At 42.5% G+C, this 24,622-nt stretch overlaps 1 protein-coding gene across 1 annotated transcript; it reads right to left on the reverse strand.

The window, feature by feature from the left end:
• Positions 1–373: 373 nt before the first annotated feature.
• On the reverse strand, positions 374–23,359 carry fam193b (family with sequence similarity 193 member B). The gene is made up of 11 exons (XM_079511729.1): positions 22,872–23,359; positions 20,891–21,169; positions 19,045–19,231; positions 11,943–12,170; positions 10,740–11,172; positions 8,928–9,111; positions 6,153–6,395; positions 5,300–5,715; positions 4,224–4,900; positions 4,036–4,111; positions 374–2,312 (listed from the first exon to the last, which is right to left on the reverse strand). Exons 1-11 carry the CDS (start codon positions 23,103–23,105, stop codon positions 2,216–2,218), a joined length of 3,054 nt encoding a protein of 1,017 aa, XP_079367855.1. The 5' UTR covers positions 23,106–23,359; the 3' UTR covers positions 374–2,215.
• Between the last annotated feature and the right edge of the window lie 1,263 nt (positions 23,360–24,622).

Below are 24,622 nucleotides of genomic sequence, written 5' to 3' on the forward strand. Positions count from 1 at the left end.
TTAGCATAAGGTTAGGGTACCCCAACTTTCATCAGCTGTCACAGATTCCCTTAGGGATATTGAATTTCAATCTTTCTGAGATGTGTTTGTTACTAGACACCTTTACAAACACATTGATTGAAGAAATGTCTTGGTAAAGGAATTTATTCCCAGAATGTTTTCTGATATGACACTGACTACATTTATTTGTATGTTGGGGTCCCGGGGTGACTCTAAAATGAACATTTTGGGTCTCGGCTTAAAAGGTTCAGGAACCAATTATGCAACATTGGTCAGCCAGTTGTCGTTAAAGCCTGTTGTACAGCTATTAGAAGCCCACCATGTTTATGAATATGAAAACTAAAAGGACAATAAGGAAAGAAACACCACACTGCAATGTTCAAAAAACTGTAATGTTTTTAATCTTTCTGAATGAAAGATTTTCACAGTATCAAAAGTGAATAATAAAAAAAAACAAAAACAAGAAATAGCCAACATACACTTGGCTATTAATGGTATAGTATAAATCTACATTCCAAACATTTAAGATAATGTTCTCTAGTTGAATATAACCTGGAAAGTATCAGATGTTATATGAAAACAAAAAAGCTAAGCAGATTGTTGTTTTTTAGGAAAGAAATAACCCATCTTACTGAAAAGCCTTCTAATAAAGCCTGTTGACATTTAAACCCCAGGACCCCAATTCCCCAACAGTATCAACATCATCAGTGGTCTTTTTTTCCTGTCCAATGAAGGATAATCAAGACTCAAGTCTTCAGACACGCTGTGAAATCAAGAGGGTGCAACCAATGTCCACAGCACTGTGAAAATAATAGCAATGGATTAGAATACCACAAACACACAACCGCCCAGAAAACTCATGACAAAGGCAGACGAGGCCTCTAAAAAACTCACAGAGTATGTACAAACATTGAAATAATTAGGTGAAAACATTATGTGATAGGTCCCAACATTAAATTAAATGTTGTGCACTGGACTAGTGTACCTTTGAGCTGTGTGTGTGTGGTCATTTTTAAGTCACAATAACAGTTTAGGGGTGGGGGGGGCGATACAGTAGTCATGTAATGCAAAAACGGCCTTCTGCTGGACAGCAAAGAGCATAGAAGCGCATTTGAGAACATCGATGAGATTATAGAGAAGTTCAAGCTTGAATAGCAAGGGAAGACAGACTCTGAACTCTGAAGCTACAGATGCAGTGAGAGACTTTTGTCAAAACAGGTTGGAAGGGTAGTGTCAATTTCCCAAAAAGGTACGCATCACTTTACATATCATGCACTGGGAAATTTGAAAAACTCATCACATCTTTATGCTGTAAGCAGTGTTGAGCACAGCAGATTTAGTTTGGTCTCCCCCATCTCATTAATATTATGCGTTGGTGTATTGAGAACATTCATGTTTTAAAAGAAATAAAAAAAATAATAGTGTTTGATTTTCTTACACGATTAATTGATTACCGATTTAAAAACAAATATCTTCGCAAGCTACTCCGATTAAATCTATGTTGATCAGCCACCAAACGGGAGTTAAGAGGGAGGACAAGCATGGTGCAATTTACTATAAACTAACATCAATCCACTCCGTCAACTTCATGAGAGCGGAGCAGAATGACATAGTCCAACAAGTGGAATATGCAGGTGTTTTTCGTAAGTCAAGCTCGCAAACCGTTTTGAGCACCTCCTTCACAGGACAATCTTCAAACTGTTAAATATTCTAAACTGGATCATCATCTATATTGTCTAAATATACTGGTGTCAGGGGAAGAAAGTTAGAAAACTAAAATGCACAATGGAATGGGTGAACAATACATCAGAGCATTTTTAGAGCACCAAATTGAACCGACAGGAATTCAGAGGTTTAACAACGTTAAAATGTCTCAGATTTGTGATAAAAACATATTTATTTAATGTAAGGTAACTGTTTACATACTACATAATGAAGTACACATGGATGCAGTGGATCTAACAGATATCTTTTCTTCTCCATTTTGCACCTGTCATTTAGTGAACATTGCAACGATATCAGAGGGAGAGTTGGCCTTGTTGTGAATGATCCCTGGCTCCGTTGGCCTCAAGTCTTTCTGCATGGAAATAGGGTTGTGCACCAGGGTCCCTTGGCTTAGTGGGGAACAGAAGAACATAGGGAATGAGAGAAGGCCCCTCTATGAAGTCAGTTCATGGTGGGACGTTGTGAACTTGTAATCCGACACTCATCCAAGTTATTGAGCTGAATTTGATGGAACTTTTTTCAGGCTGAAGTTGGACCAGTTTACTGCAACCTTCTCGCGGGTTTGTTTTGCTGAGTCCAGGCAAAACCTACAGAGAAGAGAGATACGGAGACAGAAGGAAAGAAAATGGATTAGTGGTTTAAGTGAGAAAGAAGTATCAATATACTACTACTGCTAATAATAATTCGTATTATAATAATGATTAGCCGTAGTAGGATTAACCCATTTTGACCTGAGATCAGATTCTAAAAATGTCTTCCACATCCTGACAGTTTTCTGAAAAAGCTATGTTTCTATGTCAGTCGTTCTTCGATTTTTCAAAAATAGCAGACCTACAAGCTCGTAGCGCGCCACTCGGTGGCGCACTATGAGCTTGTAGATCTGCTATAATTGATAAGTAAGAGCAGTTGCTGAGTTGATGAAACAGATGCAGGCTTTCAGGGAATACGACACTTTGGAATCCATGTTAATTACTTTCAATTTAGCATCCCTATGTTGGGCAGGGGGACATGTGTATTAAAACAAAAAGGGGCAAGGACCAACACAAAGGGTAGATGTAGATCTAAAATAGGGGTAGACTTGTGGAATAGCCTGGATAATGAACTAAAGCTATGCACATCAGTTATCAAATTTAAAAATCTATTTAAAAGTAGGGTATTAAATAGATATAAAACATTATCATGAGATAATTATTAACATTATTGATTATTATCATAAGTTCTAAAAAGACTAAGTTCTAAAAAAAACCTTTCCTTTGTATTTTGTTTCTTTTCTTTGTATTAATTTTGTATTTTGTTTCTTTAAAAAAAAAAAAGGCTAGGCAAAATAAGCTTCGGCTTCAGCCTAGACCTTTTCGGTGCTACCTCTTTGTATAAAACTTAAATGCAAATGATGAAACTTAACACAAATGTAAAGCACCGAAATAAACTATTCATTCATTCATGTGATTAGACAATATGGAAATGAGCTTGTAAGCGTGTAGATCTAGCTGTTTTCACCACATGACACTGTCACACAACAAAATACTCATTGCTGCCTGATGAAGAGTTCTTACTCCAAATGTGTTGCTGAGTAGTCTAAGATTTTAAGCCAATCGATTTAAAGCCATGCATCACTTCTTGCCGCCTATGTGCTGACGGCATTCTGTAACTTTAGTTACCTTTTAAAGTAAGTAAGTAATTAATAGGCATGGGCATTTGGACTTTTTTTGGTAAAGGTTTAACCTTTTGACTGCGGGCAGTTCAAATAGGGCCTAAATATGTATTGTAACATTGAGTCTAGATCTCAATTAGGTATTGTAAAATAGTGTATGGGAAACAATAGAGGGTATGCACATGCATAACGTGCGTGGCAAAGTGAGTTTAACGTTGTTTAATGTTTAATGTAAGCAGATCAGACTTTCCTGTTTGGATGTAAAGTCAAAGTCGTACGATTTGTCACACACGTTACCGCAGTGAAATGTGTTCTCCGCATTTGACCCATCTCTTGGAGCGGTGAGCTGCAGCCGTGCCACGCTCAGGAATCATTTTATTAGTTAATCTGACCCCCAATCCAACCCTTTGATGCTGAGTGCCAAGCAGGGAGGCATTGGGTCCCATTTTTACAGTCTTTGGTATGACCCAGCCGGTGATCGAACCCTCCCAGTTTCAGGGCGGACACTCTAACCACAAGGCCACTGTCTGGTCGTATGGGTTGTCAAGGCCAGAAAGTATTTTTTTGCCACTGAGTAGGCGGTCCCGCATAACTTCCGGGTATGATGTCACACGCATACCCTCTATTCCAGATTATATTTAAGTGATTTAATTTATTACCTTTTAAAGTATTCCACCTCACGATCAATCTCGTCCATTTCTTTTGGGTCCCCTTCTTTAGGGAGAAAGACATCATCTAGGAAATAATGTTAATGAGACAATGTGAATATACATACTACAGTATAGGTATATGATATAAATAGAACAAGCATAGTGCGGCGCAAATAAACAGAATGAGTCTCACTTACCAATAGCAGTCGATTTCTCTCCCTTGTTCTTGTTCTTCTTGTTCTTTCCCTTGGATTGCTGTTGGATGTTGGCTGGAGCGTTGGGGTTGGCCTTGCCATCTGAATCCGGCTCAGATCGACCCCCCCGTGTCTCCGTGTCGCCCTTCCCCCTTTGTGCGTTGGAGAGCCCGCCGTTGGTCCCGTTGGCCGCTTGTTTGGATGACCTGCCCTCGTCCGATTTCTTGGGCCCGGTTCTCTGGATGTCCGTGGAGTGTTGTTGAGCTGCTTGCTTGTGTCCAGTCTTTGAACCGTTCGAGGCCGTTTCAGTTACCCGAGACTCGTGCGTCTTCTGAACGTCCCTCCCCGGGGCTGCTTTGGCGGGTTTGGTGGGATTCTGCTCAGGCGGCGGCGGCTGCTCCTGTCTTTGTTGCTGTTTTTTACTCTTCTTTGACTTAGCAGCGTTGGCAGGGGCAGGGGAGTTTTTGGGGTCAGGGGGGGTGTCCTCCTTCGGTCTCGCCGGTGCTTGGGCCGGGGCCGGCGGCGGGATACCTTCAGGTCCAGTTGAAGTGCATCTTTCTGGGGAACGAACCCGGATGAGCTTGGAGAGGCTGGGGGTGGTATGCAGCCTCTGGACCTCCTTAGAGCCTGCAGTGACGCCCCCTACTGTGGTGGTGGTGGTGGTGGTCGTGGTGGTAGTGCTGGAAGAGGAGATAAGAGGTGCAGGGTTCATTTAGTTTGCTACAATTAACGAAATAATGAAAACGAAAACTGGAATGGCATTTTGGTGAACTGAGGCTTTACCCCCCAAATTTAAGAAAAAAGAAATAACTGAAACTGTATTGTAAAGCTAACAAAAATCAGGAAAAAAGTCAACATTTCATAAATAAGCTTAGTATTTTGGGAGGATATGAAATCTTATATTCCAACATTTTGAGCTGTGCCAGTTTCTGAGCCGTTTAGCCCATATTACAATATAAAACTGAACTAAAACAAAGCTCACGAAAATTAAAAAAGAATAACTAGCTAAAACGTGTTTGAACAATTAAACAATTAAAAAAAGAAGAAACAAAAGAAAACATTAACGAAACTACAACAACCTTGAGGGGGAGACTCTCCCATGGGCACTCTCCCATCCATTAACCAGGTCCAGGTGGCTCTTGAAGGTGGAGAGCGGGGCCAGGTCGAGGTCTATCTGCTGCAGGTCGGAAGAACCGTTGAGGTGGGACAGAAGGTGGTTGCCCTCCAAGGTGGCCGCCTTCTTGGGGAAGTCGTTGACGTCCAGGTTGAGGTCGTACATGCTGAAGGAGGCCCGAATGGAGTCTTTGATGGTGTTCTTAATCTCTTCCAGCCGACTGGTGAGGAAGCTGTTGACCCGCTCCAGCTCCAGCTGAGGCCAGTCCAGCAGGCGGCTGGCTTCGGAGCCGTCCGGGATGGTCTCGTCGTCGACCGGCTCAGATGGGGATGGGGAGTGAGGGTCGCTGCCTGTAGCCTCTGGACACTGCTGGGCCTTTTCCTGGAAAGAACACCACGCAAATAATGACTATTAAATCATTGCTGCTGGGTGGAAACCTTGTCATGTCCAAAAGCTGTATTGTTGAAAAAACAACCTGTGTTCTAATGGAGTCACAAGCAGTTTTTGGTTAATATTTGGTTGAATATTTATAAAACCCACAACACAATTAACCACTTTCACTTAATTATATATTTTTTTCAAAAATATCACAAATAGCAGATCTACAAGCACACATTGTGTTGCATCACAAGCCCATAGTTTGGCCATTTGATACTTTCTTGTCACTGTAATGACGTAGTAGGCCAGGGCATTCATTTACGATAAAACAAAAAGGTTATGTGTATGGCGATAAGGATTCTGCCAGATACCAACACAAACCATATTATATCAGACGATCCAGAAAGACAAATCAAATTGAGTGGAAAAATCGCACATACCTTCTTTTTCTGTTTATGTCGGGCCCTTTTGGCGGCCTTGGCGCTGTTGACAGGTTTGGGTTCGGAGCTGTTGATGAAGTCCAGCAACTCGTCCACGTCACGGTTGTCGATGGCGCTGCTGCTGGCCACCGCCATGAGGTCGGGGTCTTGCCGCTGCGGCAGCTCCTCTTTACGTCTGGTCAGACGGGTGCGCAGCTTCTCTCGGATCTCGGCGTAGTTGCGGCTCGTCGGCGCCGCCGGGGGCTGAGGGGAAAGGAGAGAAAAACCTCATCCATTAGTAGGGTTGTCACGATTACAAATTTAAGTTGATGATTAGTTGTCATGATTAGTTAAACCTATGAATAAAGAATACATTTCCGTTTGCCTGGTAATCAAAAAATTGCACAGGGCAGATATGACAAACAACTGAAATATACAAAGAAATTACTGACATTCATTATTTTTATAGGTAAAAAGAAACCAGGAAAAGGATATCGCAAATAGATGCTTGTGGCACGTTGTAAGCTTGTAGATCTGCTATTTCAGCTTTTCTTTTTTTATGTATGAAACATTTTCAACATTATGACGATTATGACAAAATAATTGCGATTAGACGATTATGTAATAAATGTGACAGGCCTATCCATTCGTTAACCAGTGTTTTGGCATGTTTTAGCCCACTGACCACAAAGGGGTGCATACTTAGTTTAGACTAGTCATTGGTTAGACATGGGTTAAGGTTAGGTTTAGGTGTGCTGCCCCGTAGGAGGTTAGGTTTATGGTGAGGGTTAGCTCCTTTCGGAACCCTACGTTAAAGTTTCTGACATTTTGATGACTTTAGGTAGGGTTCCTTCTCGTCGACTTCAAGCGACGTGGTACGCAATCTGACTTACCCTCTCCGACGCGTGTGCTGCGCTGTGGGTATGACGCTGACATATTCCAAAAGAAGCATATAAGAGCTATAGGAGACAACGAACCCTCTGACCCCTCCGCGAACGGCTCAGAAGCCGTTAAGTATTTTTAATCTTTGTTAGACCGTTTTGGCAGCTCTGAAATTCTCTCTTGACTTCCTTATTGACATCCCATTGTCCCGCCTCCAGCGCCGGAACTGGCTATCTGCGCGTTCCTGCCTCTGTCGCAGGTAGCCAGCCACGGTGCTGGAGGCGGTACAATAGGATGTCAATAAGGAAGTCAAGGAAGGAAGGAAGAGAGCTGCCAACACGGTCTAACAAATATTAAAAATACTTAACGGCTTCTGAGCCGTTCGCGGAGGGGTCAGAGGGTTCGTTGTCTCCTATAGCTCTTATATGCTTCTTTTGGAATATGTCAGCGTCATACCCACAGCGCAGCACACGCGTCGGAGAGGGTAAGTCAGATTGCGTACCACGTCGCTTGAAGTCGACGAGAAGGAACCCTACCTAAAGTCATCAAAATGTCAGAAACATTAACGTAGGGTTCCGAAAGGAGCTAGGTGAGGGTTTGAGATAGGTTGTAGGTGTAGGACTAATGACTAGTCTAAACCAAAAACTGTTTAAACTAAGTACTGCACCCGTACAAGTTTACAGCTGACCAAAGCATAACAGAGTTCAAGAATAAAGATTGTATTTGTCAATACTTGTGCAGGTACAAGAAGCAAAATGACATTTTGCCAGGTAAAAGCAAAAACAGTAAAGTGCCCTCTATACTATACTTGTAAGGGGACACAGCCGAGTGTACAGTACAATACCACTGAGGTTTTTCAATTATTGATCTCTTATCTCCTCCTGGCTGCTACGTTGAGAAAGAACATTAGCAGTGGCTGCTGAGGCTAAAATAAGTTACATATTGCGGTTATCTGTAGCAAACTGCCTCTTCCACCCCCTCTGCTGGCTGTGGTGTAGTATTACTCTGCTCTTGTGCCAAACATGGCCCTTTCTCAAAGGGCTGCTTTAATTTGGGTGGCTGGCTGTTTTCAGCAGCAGGATCATCATCTTTTTTTTTCCTTTGCCTTCTCTTTATCACAAGTGCTTGAGCTGGAGGTCCTTGAACATTTAAATGGCCCTCCTGGCGTACTCTCCATAAGACCTTTGTTTGTTCTGTTCTGTTCTTTCGTCTTGCTTGCGTTTGGTTTAGTGTTAAGGATAGGAGACCACCAGTGTGGGTTATCTTCCTCTATTCACGCTGGTATTGTCCTTGGCTACTACCAAAGGGATTTCTGTCAATTATTTGGATGCGAGCCCAATGGTGGTTTAATTTAATTCGTTTTTTTCGACACTCAGTAGCTAGAGTGGCCCGTCGGGGTTAATCCCCAGCTCGTCCAGGCTGCATGTTTAAAAGTCCCTGTGCAAAACACTTTTAATCATCCAACTGCTCCCCTGTGGGTTCACCCAGCACCACACGTCTGGGTCACATGCAGGAAACATTATTTCCCCTTGGGGATCAGTAAATATATATATTTTCTTCCCTTAATCTTGTGGGGTATACAGCGCATCAGAGTGGAAGCCCATCTTTCCAAAAAGAGTTAGCATTTTGTACTAAGATATAGTACAGATATGTGAAAAGAATTAGAAGGATGAAGGATCATAAAGAGCAATTGGCCCATCATCCACAAGCTAATCCAGTTATCTCTTTGCAAATTCTATATGATTCAATCATATTTTGTTTGTGTGGCACAAGTCACAAGAGACCTAGAACAATATCCCCCTCTGTCCTTTAAAGTTGATGATGATGATAATGTATATTTATTGTATCCCATTCAATCTGGCATCACTACTTTGGTCATGCCACTATAGGCAAAATCTTTCTACTGTGAATTACCGCGTTGTGTCCAAAGAACTCGCAGTAGCAGCAGTCGCAGTATTTCCCGTCTTTCTGGTTGGTGGACGACGAGGCGCACGAGCTCCTCTCCGAACTGCTGTCCTCGTCCTCGCCCTCCTCCAGCTCCGATGGGGCGTGGCACAACGTCCCGTTTGACGGTTTGTGGCCCTTACATGCCTGGTCCCTGCAAATACCACACATTCACATTAAAAGGAGGTGTGTGTGTGTGTGTGTGTGTGTGTGTGTGTGTGTGTGTGTGTGTATATATATATACACACACCTCAGATTTGAACGCGGGTCACCCACGCAGGTGTTCTTAACCCATTTTGGGCGGGAACCCCCTTTGGTGTTTTAAGCATTATGTTATACTTTAGCTATTGAAAAACAGCAGATCTACAAGCTCATAGCGCGGCACCGAGTGCCGTGCTACAAGCTTGTAGGTCTGCTATTTTTGAAAAATCGTGAAAATGTGGCACAAATCTTTGAATATATATTCTTTCACAGCGAACATTTTTAACTCAAGTCTTTGCTTCTGGGGGGTCCCTGGAACAACATATTTTCAGATGGGGGTTGGCGGCCAATTACATGTGATTTTTGGGGTCCTTGACATGAAATATTGAGCACCACTGATACAGAAACAGGTATTTCAGAAAACTGTCAGGATTTAGAAGACATTTTTTAAATTTCGATGTCAGGCCTAAATGGGTTAAATTATGTTTTACCACTGAGGTAATAGAGCTTGAAAGTCAAAATTCACATCAAAACAAAAACAGAATCGTGTCAAAGGTTGTGTCAGGAAATACCTCAGATTTGAATCCGGGTCACCCACGCAGGTGTTTTATATTATGTTTCAGCCTGTGGCACTGTTGGTGTTGTGGAAGCCCAGGTTTACTTTGATAGCAGCTTTAAGCTCATTTGTATTGTTGAGTCTTATGTCTCACACCTTCCTCTTGACAATACAACCTAGATTCTCTGTGGGGTTCAGGTCATGACTATTGGCTGGTCAGTTAAGCAGTAAGCACAGTAATACAATGGTCAGTACACCAATTACTAGTAGTTTCGGCACTGTGGGCAGGTGCCAAGTCCTGCTGGAAAAGAAAATCAGCATCTCAAATTCTCAATAAAGCCTGTCAACATACGGAAGCACAAAGTGCTCTAAAATATCCTGATAGATGGCTGTGTTGACTCTGAACTTGATACAACACAGCGGACCAACACCAGCAGATGACATGGCACCCCAAATGATCGCCGACAGCCATCTATTGTGCTTCCGTATGTTAACAGGCCTTTTTTCCAGCAGGACAATGCGGCCACAGGCCACTACTAGTAATTGGTGTACTGACCATAGTAGTACTGTGCTTAACTGACTGGCCAACTGGCCTGACCTGAATCCCACAGATAATCTAGGTTGTATTGTCAAGAGGAAGGTGTGAGACATAAGACTCAACAATACAAATGAGGCTGCTATCAAATCAAACCTGGGCTTCCATAACACCTCAACAGTGCCACAGGCTGATCACCTCCATGCCACCCCCAGACCAAGTATTGACTGCATACATTAACATTTGTATGATATTCAAACTTTTTTTAGAAGGATCTGTACATACATCATTGCTGACAATAAAATGCTTGGACTTTTGAACGTTGTAATGTATTCAACAACAATGTAAAATTAAAAGCCAAAGTCAATGAAGAATTACGAGAATTAAGACACAGATCTAATAAATCTAATGTAAGAGTCTCTGCACAGTTCATTTTGCAGTTTCACATACAGTAGTCCAAAACATTCAATTTGCACCACAAACATCTTACCTGCAGGCTCCAGCTGGTAGATGGCCTACATTGGAAGAAGCTACCGTCCCCCCATTGTGTCCATTACAGGGGTGATTACAGCCCATGAGAGAGGCGCCTAGTTTGCTGTGCTGCGTGTTGACAGCCGGAATGTGGGAGTTCTTGCACGGGCTGGGCTTGTGGAGCGACGTGGGGCTGTCCGGACCAGAGGACGACGATGAAGCCAGTTTGGTTGCGGGGCCGTGGAGGTTTGGTGCCAGCGGGGGGAAAGGAGCGTGGGTCGCCACCACGCCAGGGCTTGTGGGCGAGGGAACGTGGCCATGCTGCTGCCCCCCCAAGCTCTGCTTGGGGGGTAAGAGCGAGGAGGAATGCTGGGACGACAGACCGGTGGGACTGTTGGGGGGTACGGATAGGTCCGAGTGTTGGTGATGGTCACTGGGGTGGAAGGCTTCACCTGGGGAAAAAGGGAGAGAACAGCATGAATTAGGGCTGACCGATATGACTTCAAAGTTCAAATCAATATCTATTGTGAAGAACAGGGATGGTGGGGGATTCTGCGTATGTTTTTGTTATATAATGTCACAGGTGACAGTGAGTCCATAATAAATGATGGCTCAATAATTGAGCTATTTAACAGTCGAAACCAATCATGTTTCATCTTAATAAAGCACTAGTGCAGAGTTATTGTAGGCTGTCAAACTGCAACGGATAGTCAAACTAATCAATGTAATTGATTTAAAAAGTCAAACTAATCAATTTAATCCATTATTTTAAAAAAACTGATTAGGGGGAGGGTGATTTCTTGCAATTTCTTTGAAAAATGGTAAAAAATAGCAGATAACGTTCACTATTTTCACGCAATTGTATTGATTTTTTGATTATATAAAATAAAACAAATGATCAATTATTTGATTAATTGAAAAGGCAATCGACAGAATAATCTTTAGGAAGCTAATGGATGGGCCGGACAGCTAGCGTAGCAGTCTGGGCACCTAGGCTTCTAATGTCGCAGGTTCCACTCCCGATCCCAACCACCTTTTGCTGCATGTCACCCCCCCCCCCCCCCCCCCCCCCCCATCTCTCTCTCCTCATTTCATGTCAGACTACTGTATCTATCAATAAAGCCAGAAAGATCCCTCAAAAATAATTAAAAATAATAATAATTAAGAAGAAGCAGCTAATCCCATAATCCCATAATAGTTGCAGCTCTGCTCCCCTCCTCACCTGGTGGGGTGGGTCGACGGCACATGGTCTTGAAGTGCTTGGGGGTGGTCTTACAAAGGTCCGCTGAGGTAGACAGGGGGTTCCCAGCGGACGAGGAGCCACTGGTAGTGTTCTGGGACGAGGGGTGACTGTAGGGACACACTTTAGTCCCAGAAGTCTTAGCAGATTTCCCAGGCGCCTCATGGGAGCCTCTTTTTTCGTGACAGGCCGATGATCCCCCCGTTAGACCTAGAGAATAATAAAAACAGTTAGGCCTGCCACAATTTTAACATGATCGTCTAATCACAATGAATTTGAGATAATCGCAATTATTTCGTCATAATCGTTTCCAAGTGGAAAAAGGTTCATACATTAAAAAAGGCTGAAATAGCGGATCTACTATGCATTGTATGCTTGTAGATCAGCTATTTCCGTATAAAATTATAATGAATGTCAGTCATTTCTTTGTATATTTGAGTTATTTGTCATATTTGCCCTGTGCATTTCTGTTTAAGGTTAACAGAAATTTATTCTTTATGTATTTAATTAAATTTATTTAATTTAATTTCTTAATGAAGGAATAAGTACCACATTTTAAAAGCCTAAATTGTGAGTGGAAGTGGAACATGTTTCTTTCATCGTCTGTCAGCATGTCACACTATGTGCGACATGCACATAGTGTCCCCGGGGGTTCCCCGGAACATCCAGACCCCCAGGAACGCACCCAGGGGGCCAGGCCGATTCCAGCGAGCCTCCCCATGTCCGAAACGGTTCAGAAATGTTACCGTGTGGGGGTCCCTCTACTGTACCCTCTACTCACTGTACTGTACTCACTGTACTGTACTGGCACACCCGAAATCATCATATTTACAGTTAATATGTGCGTGTGTGTGTTAGGTTGTGCACAGGTGGTGAAAAACAACCATGCTATTTTCGTGCTCAGACCCAGGCACCCACACACATAGCTCCGTAAGATAAGACACTTTACCATTGCTCTGGCAAGTCCTGCACAGAAACTAATAGCAGAGTCAGACCTATAGAAGTGTCACGTCCGCAACCAGTTGTGAGCTTGTAGAGTGGCTATTTTCGAGGTGTATATTAAATGTCACGTTATAATGTAGGCTAATAAAGGTTCACGTGCGCACATGGTCGGCATGTATAGGCACAGTGAATGCAGTCAAGGGTGTGCCCTTTATTACCTAAACAGGAGAGAGATGTGCCATATATGCTCACGGCGCTCTTTGCGACTGGACATGACCCACTGTATACTTTCTTCTCACCAACCACGCTATTTGATGCGATTGCATTCACACCCCTCTCTCTCCCTCCATGACCATGAAACGGAGAGCAAAATACGGCACGAGAATAGTTTCACATGGCTATGCACACACCACGCATAGACTTGTTGTTGGTGTACTGCGCAATGGCATTTGGCCTGGGTCCTTATTGGTAGGTTAATATCAGAGAAGAAATGTTTATCTGTAGCGGTCCGCAATTAAACTATTGTTCAAGCTTCGCACTTGGCACCAATACAAATGAAATCACCAGTCCGCACTGGACTAGTAGGCTGATATATTATTTATTATTGGATGCAGCAGAGCCTTTGCTCACTGGTGATGTGGTGCAGTTGATGCAACATATGATACGTTTTAAAGTTGTTAACAGTGATATAAAAACATGAACAATCGGATAGATATCCGTGTAGTTTCCATGCAGACGCAAGCTGCATTTCTCACCTAATTATAGTAAAATGTATATGCTAATGAGCGGTGACATCATCATTTCTCGTGTATAATCTGAAATGTTTCCTGAAACGAAACTGTAATGTTAGTGAAAAACAGAGACGTTTGTTCAACTAGGGCTGCATGATTATGATATGGTATTAATATAATCTGATAATTAAAAATATTATAATAAATAATGATAATATAATTATTGGTTATGGTGATTTTTGGTGGAAAGATATCTTTTTTTTAAGAATTTTGTTCCTCTTTGTTCCTCATATCAAAAATTCATTACATAATTGTGAAATATAAAAAATATTATAATTGTGCCACCTATTGTGTCATCATAATAATAACAACTAAACACTGCCTCACCATGTGTATTTGTTTTTTTCTATTCTGGGAACAATTAATAGTTTTATTGTCAAGGGTTCATAATGTAAAGTCAGAGACTTAACCTTTGAGCGATCTAAAGCCAATATTTTAAAATCAATTATATGACTCACACTATGAATGAGAGAATGAGCTGCTTCTGTATATGGTCGCTGTCGGACCTCATATCTACAAGCCTATCTAGCCAGAACTCTAAAGACCACTTTCAAAGTCAAAGTGGTCTGTGAATAAACTACATAGTTTCTAATGGAACACAGGTTCCTTTTTGCATTTCCTGAAAAGCAACAGTCTTGGACATACAAGGTTTCCACCTGGACAGTGACGATATTACATTACAGTAGTCTAACCTGCTGACGATCAAGGCGTGTAAATGTTTTTCTAAGTCTTGTTTGGACATGAATCCTCTAATTCATGCTATATTTGACGAGGATAACAGGCTGACTTTGTTGTTGACTTTGTGGCCATTCAAATTTAGATCTGTATCTCTAACAGCATAACAAGATTTCAGGCTTTGATTAGGCAGTCAACTTTCATTCTGTCCATCTTTCTTCCTTTCTTGGCATTTATCCTAGTTACAATTCCAATGGCACACTTTGCAAGCACCAATATTTCAGTCTAGTCACACAGTAATGAAAGACACCACCAATAAGATATTGTGACAATATATATTAATGGGCATCTTCTAAGTTCATGATCACACATGTGATTCAGGCTACTACTTGGCCTCACTCCCTGAACCCACCTCACCCCTGCCCACTTTGACAGGCTGGAATGGCTTAGGGTTGAAGAGTACAGCATCTTTCAATGGGTCTGGTCCACAAGATTCGATACACCACCAAGATACCCAATGTACCTGTCTAACGAAGTCCACACCCACAACACCAGAGGGAGTTCAACAAACCATGTGCAACCCAGATTTGGCACAAACAAGGGACTAAATTCATTTCGCTCCTATGCCACCAAAATGTGAAATCGCCCAACCAATGGTCATTAAGACATGCGAATCCCTTGACTCCTTCAAAACCGCTCTCAAAGGGCACCTACGGACGGCTGCAATTCGAAACTGGCCCCCGTAAAATCTGAACCCCCCACTCACCCCTTTCCCCCCTCACTCTATATGCTTTTTATCTCCTTTATGATGATTTCCTGTTTTTTGGCTATATAGAAGTGCATATTTGTATGTCTCTAAATGTTATGATGAATTGAACAAGGTGGACCCTCTTGTAAAAAAGTGTAGTGCTTTATTGGTTCGTCAACTCACAGTTAACAGTTTTTGTATTGAGTTGTGCTTGAAATGTACTGCAATTCTGCAAACTGTTAATAAATACAATCAATCAATGTATGTTGGACACATGCTGGTGTGCCAATAAAACACTAAATACAATCTTAATATGGTGAATTTATTCCAATCACTTCACAATATGAGTCTCACACACACACACACACACACACACACACACACACACACACACACACACACACACACACACACACACACACACACACACACACACACACACACACACACACACACACACACACACACACACACACACACACACACACACACACACACACACACACACACACACACACACACACACACACACACACACACACACACACACACACACACACGAGAGACGACAACTCTACCTCCCAAACCAGTGCCACTATTACTTGCCATCAAGGAATTATAGGAATATCCGAGTTAATTCGTTTTGGGAACCCAACTTTTCAATCTGGGTGAAGTGAAATTAAATAAAAAGAGTGATGCGTGTGCGCGCATCTTTCCCTGTCTGCCGACACAGCCACTTATTCTGCTTACAATCTTCAGTTGTTCTTTCTAGGTGGGTCAAGCGACAAACGAAAGCAATTAACCTGGAACACTCACTAAGCTCTGCAAAAGATAAATTGCAACTGGTGTAAATTGCAACATATTCAAAACAAGCTTCCTATTTCAATGAAAATTGCGCTCATTGTGCTTTGCCAGGAAACCCATTGGAAACAGCGCTCCCATCTACGTACGGTAATTATAAAACATCCTCCAGCCAACTCTAGGCTGCCAAGCAAAAATGTTAGCTAATTAGCGCCAGTTGTCTCTCCTTTGCCAATACAATCTCTGTCATGACTCCAGCTCTCACACCGACAGGCTTTCCTATATCAAATAGATGTAAATGTATGTTGTTGTTTTCTTTCTCCTGACATCACAATATGTGTAAAGTAAAGTTCAAGGTACTTGTGTCTTGTTCTTAGACAACTGATTTGAAGTTGTTCCAACAAGGACTTTTTCTTAATTAAGTCTTGTGAAAGGGTTTCAACTACCTTGCTGTTCCTAAGCACTCATCTCTCGGACAATATCAATATCTTTGGCAATGTTACTTACCAGCTTCTCTAGCAAGCCAAAGAAATGCCAGACTTACAACCAGTCAAATATATGATATTGTCCTTACACTATTAGTACTTTTTCTCAAAAATAGCCCATCTACAGGCTCACAGCGTGTCACTATTTTATTTCAAAAGAAGTTTAGAAATTTCCAGCCATAATGGCAGGCCCGAAATAGGGATACCAGGGTGGTTCAAAGCAATTACATGGCAATAATAATTCTGAGATGCATAAGAAAATATTATAAATTAAGTAGATGGCCTAATTTCTAAAGAAAGTTCAGTGGGTAATAGATCAAATCTATTAAGTTTTATGAAAAGTTGTGGAAGTAAGTTATATTTAAATTAGATCACAGGCGATATGTACCCTGTATAATGAATATCACTTAAAATGCCACTGATAATGTAATTTAATCATGTTTATTTTAATGAAGATTCATTGAAGAGGTGAGGCATACGATTTGCTACTCAGGATGTGGACCAAAAACTATTTGTGTGGCCAACTGTGTAGGGCCTTCCAGTAACAACTTTACATTTTATTAATAAAAACGGAAGTATCCATTTATAAATTGCAAACTTTGGCTGGCTGTTCTGCAAGTTTGAGCCCCATTTCAGAGAGCAATGTTGGCAGACAGGTTTCAGCAAAGCAGGATATTGGCCTTACCATGTGCTTTACTTTTTAACACCCAGAATGACTGCCTGCAGGCACCCCGAGTCTCTACAAGCCTGGCATGATAAGAGAGCGCACCGCCACCCTACTACTAGCCTCGATACCCAGGCTTTCATTTCGTCTGCACGAAAAATGAAAGCCTGGATTTACGCATGGGCTGCACTGGCCTAAACGTGGGAGTCAACCCTTCCGCGTAGGCGTCGGTTCAAATGATGTGACGTCAGGGCTCTGAGCGGTGTGCACCCCTCAAAATAACACCGTGAGGAAATCATTACCAGTGGAACTTCAAACGAGGCTATGCAAGGAAAATGAGGAGAATGGCTGAAGAACCCACCACACCGTCTAAGAAAAAAACCAACGTGTGCCGACTCTGTGGAAATAACTTTGACAGTCCGTTAGAATGGTATACTCCAGCAACCAGTGGTTTCTGCTTCTGGTCGACACAATAACAGTGCTGCACTGGGGGGGGAAGGAGAGACCGGGGCTGACGGACAGATCGGTGAACCAATCAGGGTGTGCGTAAATCTGAGCCGCGGCCCTCCCATCTAGGCCAGAAAGGTCTAGCGTTAGCTCAGGCTACCCTACTACAGACATGTGTAGTATTCCAAAATGCACGAAACCAGATATATGCAACATTATACAATAATTTACAACTTGCCACTTTCAACCAGTGTATCCCTATTTTGGGCATGTCATTGTAGATGAACATTTCCGAATGTTCAAAATAGCAGATATAGACACTCAACGCATTGCCACACAACACGTTGAGAGCTTATAGATCGTCTATCTTCGCTGTGTGACACCGTCGCACAATGAAGTAAAAGTAAAAAGGGGCTTAAGTAGTTAACGTCACGATTGTCATGAATTCCGAGTTTTAGTGAGCTTAATTATGATCTGAATTATGACACTGCTGTTTGTGACTAGATTATAATGTTTAGCAGAACATAAATAAGGTCTCAAGTGTCACTATTCATTTTAGGCGCATATGTACCCAGAAATCTGTAAGGTGCAACTGAAATGTTTAATTGGATGCAACGGTACAAGTATTACACACACCTAAATTATACCTCATATGTCCAAAACTGTTACTTTTCAGGATTCACAATTTTTAAAAAAATCGACAAGCTTGTAGGTCTGCTACTTTGGGTAATTTTAAGTGATGCTGTGTAGTATGATCAATTAGGGCATTCATTTATGGGGAAAAAACACAAAACATTACAATATGGAGATAAGACGTTTCTGCCCGACAGCAACGATATGCTGTTGCATATGAAAGGTAACCAATTAAAAGGTTAAGGCCGGACCATTCACACCAGGCACTACAACGATCCCTATAGATATTTCATTTTAACCGATTCAAACCAGGAAAGCATCTGTGTGTCATTTTAGATTTAATACGTTGGCTATTAAAAAATATACAAGCTCACATGTACAAGCTGCGAGCTTGTACATCAATTTTTCAAAAAAAAAAGTGTGAAAACTACCGATTTAGAAAGCATTTGTAGAATCGACCTCAGGTCTTAATGGGTTAAAAAGCGTTCCAACTGGAACAGATGGCAGTGTCCACACCACAACTGTAACCACAACTATAGTCATGGATGAAAACGTTCAGCACGATTTTATGAACGATAGAAACGTTGAGAGCAATTCAAAATCTATTAGAAGGACATCCAACCATCGGAAACATGTTTTTTATGATTTTTATGTTATGGAAGTACTTTTGGAAAATGTTGGAATTGTTTTTAATTGAAGTTTTTTCTTTTTCTTGTTTAAACTTTTTGTTTTGTCTTTTTTTAATGTTGTAGGAAACGAAACAAAAGGGTGATATTTGCTCCATAAAATGTGTCTGCTAACAATGGTCTGGAGCCCTGGAAATCAAGAAATAAACGAGGCAAACATATGAGCAAACGGTGGTGCCACTGCCATGGAACAGCGTGGCGAGTTGACGGACCTTGTTGCGAGTGTGTGGCAGCCGTGTGGTTACAGTGCACGCCTCCGTTGGTGTGGGCAGAGTTCCAGAGGCCTGACAATTTGTGGGCTGACAGGAAGGAGCTGGGATCCCAGTCTACGGAGCTCTGCTCTGGGTAACCGTTCCCACAGCTCTGGGACTTACAGGACGACGAGTGGGACAGCGGTACCTGAGGAAGGAACACAGAAGGAAACATTCGTTTAACTCAGTGGTTCTCAAAGTGGCGTCCAGGCCAGGGCCCTCACGGTTCCTTGGGTTCCTTGTACCGTTTACAAATGGATTGACCTTGACCTTTTGTATACTGAAATGTAAAGGTTTGAGAACAATAATAATTTGTTTAACCGTTACTGATATCTAGGATGGTCTACATTGACATGCCCAAGGACATTTTAACATTGACTTTGACATGACGTTATTAAAGATTTATGTAGTGTTTTAGAAAAAGAAACAGATCACAGATATATGTAGTGTATTAAGTCTAATACAGAACAAGAAACAGAACAGATCGGACACTAGGGCTGAGCAATTAACTGAAAAAAATATATCAACAAATATCAAATGCAGATCTACGAACTCAAAGCATCACATGTTGACGTGTTCTAAATCATCTTTCATTCATCGTAATCGGGGAAAAGGTTTGAAATTATTGTGATATGGATTTGAAGTCATATCACCCAGAGTTGGAAAACTGATCTAGAAGAATACTAGAAAAACACTTCGCCATCCGTGGTCCAGTAAACTTGTCTACACGACTAGAATTATTGTATGTTTATGTTTATATGTCAAGAAAACACTTGTGAATGCAGTTGTGTTTTGCATTACATAGAAATGTCATCCCGATCAAGAAAGCCAAATTCATGTCTGTTAGGCATGCTATGTCAGAGACACTTAAAGACAAAACAATACGTAGGATGTCATATTTTAAAGTAAATAATCTAACCTGAGAGAGAGAGAGATAGAGAGTCAGTGAGACGATCCAACAAAACAGCTCAGATCTATTTTCCTACAGTGGTTGTTCTTGACAAGAACAGGGCACCACCCTCAGCTGTGAATGATGATTACACTTCAGTCTATGAGATTTATTTATCATTTACCACCAAATGACAACAGCAAGTTGCATGTTGCCTAGTTTACAAAGGAGAGCTCGCAATGCGTGGGTAAATTCTTTTTTTCTTTTCAAGATTCAAGATTTTAAAATAGTTTGTTTTTCATTCCTCAACATTGCTCCAGCAATAACAAAGAAATCATGATTTAAGAAGCAACAATAGTAGAAGTGAAAGAAAATCAGCCAAGTATATACATTAGCATGGGTATTACTCCTAAACTTGTTATGCGTCTATAACTGTCTATTTAAATGTGTATACCGTATGTACATTTATGAGTGCATATTATGTTTGTGTGTGCAGGCTTAATATGCAAAGTGTCATGTGACAGTGTGCATGCATGCTGTGGTTATGCGTTTAAACTGAAGTTCTGTGTTTTGCAATTTGGCTCGGGATGTGCGTAAAATGTATCACAAATGTATTTGTCTCTCGAAGCAGAAACAACTTTCAAACGTTTTCCCCTAAACAGTCAAAGTAATGGGCATGCAACCGATGCGTCGAAAAAATGTTAGATAGGAGTGAATCGGATGCCCTGCCTCCCCACGCTAGCAGAAATGGAAATAAAAAAATGTATAAGCCTATTATAAGATAACGGAACTGACAAACAGATGACAGCTTCCGCTCTCTGCTTTCAGGATTAGACTATTTGTAGCCATCCAGCTTGAGAGACAACAAACGTATGAAGAGTCAAGCAATATGATCATCGGTCCCATCGTTGCATTTACCGCCGTGGGCTGCTCCTGCGTACTCCGCCTCTCCTCCTCCTCCACACTCTTACGACAGCTCTGACAGATCCACAACGGCACCTCTCCCAGCAGTGACTGGGACAGCGAGGGCACCGCGTCGGCCAGCTTACGCCCCGGTACCTCCCGCAACAACGCCTGGGACAGCGCCGGCACGGCATCGGCTAGCTTAGTCCCGTGACCCGCGGGGAGGCCGTTCGGAGAGCCTTGGCCCCAGTCCTTGAACTCACGATGGCACAGGAGACAGCAGGTGTGCATAGGCTAAAAGAAGATGAAAGAGGTACAGAGATCAATCGATGCTCCTATGATCATCACTCTCGTGCCTCATTATCAAAGCCTGATTTATACTCAGTTGAGCGGCAGTGTCGCGCACCGGAAACAGTTGCGCCGCATTATGAGCTTGTAGATCGACTATTTTTGTGGCACAACACCGTGCACAACAAAGTATATCAAGCCCGTGAAAGAGAGATACAAAGTGAATCTGAGTTACAAGGAGGTGAGCAATGAACCCGGGCTGCACTTGCTACTTATTATGCTCCAAACAATTATGATAAATGTGTACTGTGACACTATGATTTATGACACATAATGTGGTATAAAATGTAATGTGGTAATGGGGCACCACTAACTTGCCAACAGTAAAGGTATCAATCACATAAAGCAGCATGTTAGCTAGCTACACAGTCTGCAAGCAATGAGCATGCCATTGCCAAGATCTTGCTTTTAGTGCTTGGTTTGCCTGAGCCAATCTAACATTTTTTACACCACAGTGACCGTTACATAAACAAGAAATAGAGCATGGTCGGTAAATAAAATGAAAAGTTTCAAGTTGAAAAGAACAAGCTGGTTAACATTAACCACTGTTGTGATAAGACAATGACATCTCTTAGCTGGAGCTATAGTACAAGTGTAAAGCAATAAGTACAAGTGTAAGCAATAACAACTTATAAGACTGGACATTTGCCAATGTTAGCCTAAGCCAACAAACAAGCAGAGATCTGGCTGAAGGACGCGTTCGAAATGTTAGTAAAGAGAAACAACTTGTCCGAGACACACACGGGGACAATGTCACCTGGAGAATGCCTGCATTGATAACGACAGTCTGACTGCTGTGCTGTGGGTGGATGCTTTTAAAAATTAAAATACAAAATAAAGTAACAATAAAGGGGTTTTGTTGTTATCACAATGATCATGTTGTAATTATTTCTAGGCTATTTTGTATTTATTTACTGATCAAGTGTAGCAAATAATGACGTGAACCATCTCCAGATAAATAATACATTATTAAATACACGGGAATGCAAAATAACTCGAGATGTCAGCGAGAGTAATGAAAGTTAACAGTCCTTCGTTGCAGGATGAAGTACATAAATAAACACAAAGCTTTAATGGAGGATGCTGGGATTAGCAGAGGAGTGCTAGCCCAGTGGGCTAGCATTGCTGCTGCTGGGCTGCAAGCAGCAGCAGCAGCAATGCTAGCAGCTATTTTTTGCAGCGATTTGCTGCTGCTGTCTGATGAAAGACGCAAAGGATGAGACGAGAGACATCCCAGAAGTGTGCGGAAGTGCGTGTACACAACCATTCGTATTATTTATGATGGACTTCGCGCGACCCTTTCCGACATGTCATTCTACCGAGGAGGAAAAAATAGACTTTTTTTTAACAAGTTTAATTGAAAATGCGTATTTTTCTCCAGCCTTAATTCGTACGAAAGTGTCACGTGCCGAAAAATAGCCGATTTACAAGCTCACAGGACGCGAAGCGTTGTGGGCGTCGTGAGCTTGTGGGTCGGCTATTTTCGGGCGCGCGACCGGCGGAGCATAAATCAAGGACTAGCGCTACTTCCACTGAGTTCCTCCCGTTCCACTGTGTCGTGGTGACACCACGGACATATCCTTGGCGATTCCCATCCCAGCCAAGCTACTAGGCTAACATGCTAACGGTTGCTGCTAATGCTGCTAACCTGGTTGTTCGCCCGGGTGGCCGCTGTGATGGCCGGTCTCTCCAGCAGCCCCAGCGCAGCGTCCCCAGCCCCGCCGCCCGTGCCCGTCCCCGGCCCCGCCGCCGCATCGCCGCCGGGCCCGGGGGGAGACACGGGGTTGTTGTTCGGCTGCTGTCCGGCTGCCATCAGCTCCTTCTGGACCTGGAGCCCTCCGGATCCTCCTCCTGCTTGCTGCTTGCCTTTCTTCCTCGCCATTATTACACCACGCGCGCGTGTAGCGTCCTTGTCGCCCAGTTTGCACCAGTTTTTTTGGATGGTGGTTTGTACTGGGAGCACACAGTTTTGGTGGGGGTTTGTTTTCTGGGACAGTTAATGTTTTCTCCTCTGTCTGTCTTCTCTCTCTCTCCCCAGTCAAGACAACAGTCAATATGGCGGAGTACTGGCACACTCTGGAGTTCAAAGGTTAAAGATACTCTACTGCTGGCTGGCTGGCAGAGCCAGAGGAGACTTCCAATGGAGATCATCCCAGATGTCTTTAATACTGAAACATAATACATCCATAATCAGATATTTAATAGATCCATTCTGAAACATGACATGAAGCCTATAATACTCAAACATATTCTGAAGACATATGCCTACATTCATGACTGGTGTGTGTGTGTGTGTGTGTGTGTGTGTGTGTGTGTGTGTACACACCTGTCGTCGTCCCCCCCCCCCCCCACACACACACACAGAATATATAACGTGTGTGTGTGTGTGTTTATATCTGTCAGTACAGTTACACACAAACATTTTCATGTCAAGGACCCACAAATCCATATGCATTTGGCCACAAATCCATATGCATTTGGCCACAAATCCATATGCATTTGGCCACAGACCCTCATTTGAAAATATTTTGTGTAGGGACCCCTATATAAGATTTGTGTTAAAATGTTTTTCAAAATTGTTAGTTTGTAGATAATCTATGTGTGGCGCTCGGGTGGCGCAGTGATAAAGTCCCTGCCCACCACCCCGGATGTTGTATGTTCGAATGCAACGTGGTGAATCCGGCTTTGTCGGGCATCTATGCTGGGCAGGGAGGTGATATTGGTCATTGGCATTGCCCATAATCCTATGGGTAAATGGTGCATTTATATAGAGCCTTTATCCAAGCTTAGTCCCCAAGCTTTACATAGATTGTGCATTACATTCACACACATTCATATACAAATGGCGGAGGAAACCATGCAAGGCACCAACCTTCACATCGGGAGCAAAGGGGTTCAGTGTCTTGCTCAAGGACACTTTGACACTCTGAGGGAGCCCGGGATCAAACTGGGAACCTTGCAGTTCCCAATCGGCAACTCTACCCCTGAGCCGCAGCACCTGGCAGCGGGGAATGTAGGACGAAGGCTCTACGACGTCCTCTTGGTGGGGGCTCCTCACTGGTAGGTGGTGAGTGAGTAGGATACAGCACTGCAGCAGTGACAAGTGACAACACAGAAATGTGTGTGGGGAGAAATCAATTGGCATGAATTGGGGCGTACGGTACTCTTTAAAAAAAATTATCAAATAAATGTACAGGGTTAATGTTGTTAAACTGATTTTGATGCTATATTAAGAAATGTAGCTGGGCAGGGACCCCCTGAACCCCCTCAAGGACTGTTAGAGAGAGAGAGAAAGACAGACAGTACAGATTAATACAAACAATAAACATATGTCTACTGTAGCCTACATAGCTACATACATAGGCCTACCGAGGCTACCGTAATATGTGTAGCCTCGGT

This window comes from Electrona antarctica (assembly GCF_951216825.1).
Source record: "Electrona antarctica genome assembly, chromosome: 1".
NCBI lineage: Eukaryota > Metazoa > Chordata > Actinopteri > Myctophiformes > Myctophidae > Electrona > Electrona antarctica.

Bases quoted from the DNA above. Each gene is read 5' to 3' on its own strand.
- fam193b (XM_079511729.1), bottom strand. From the start codon at position 23,105: ATGGCGAGGAAGAAAGGCAAGCAGCAAGCAGGAGGAGGATCCGGAGGG. The intron at 12,171-19,044 runs GTCCGTCAACTC...ATTATTCTCTAG, and splicing joins TGCCACACACTCGCAACAAG to GTCTAACGGGGGGATCATCG. The intron at 2,313-4,035 runs GTAATAAATTAA...TCTTCTCTGTAG, and splicing joins GAGGTGGAATACTTTAAAAG to GTTTTGCCTGGACTCAGCAA.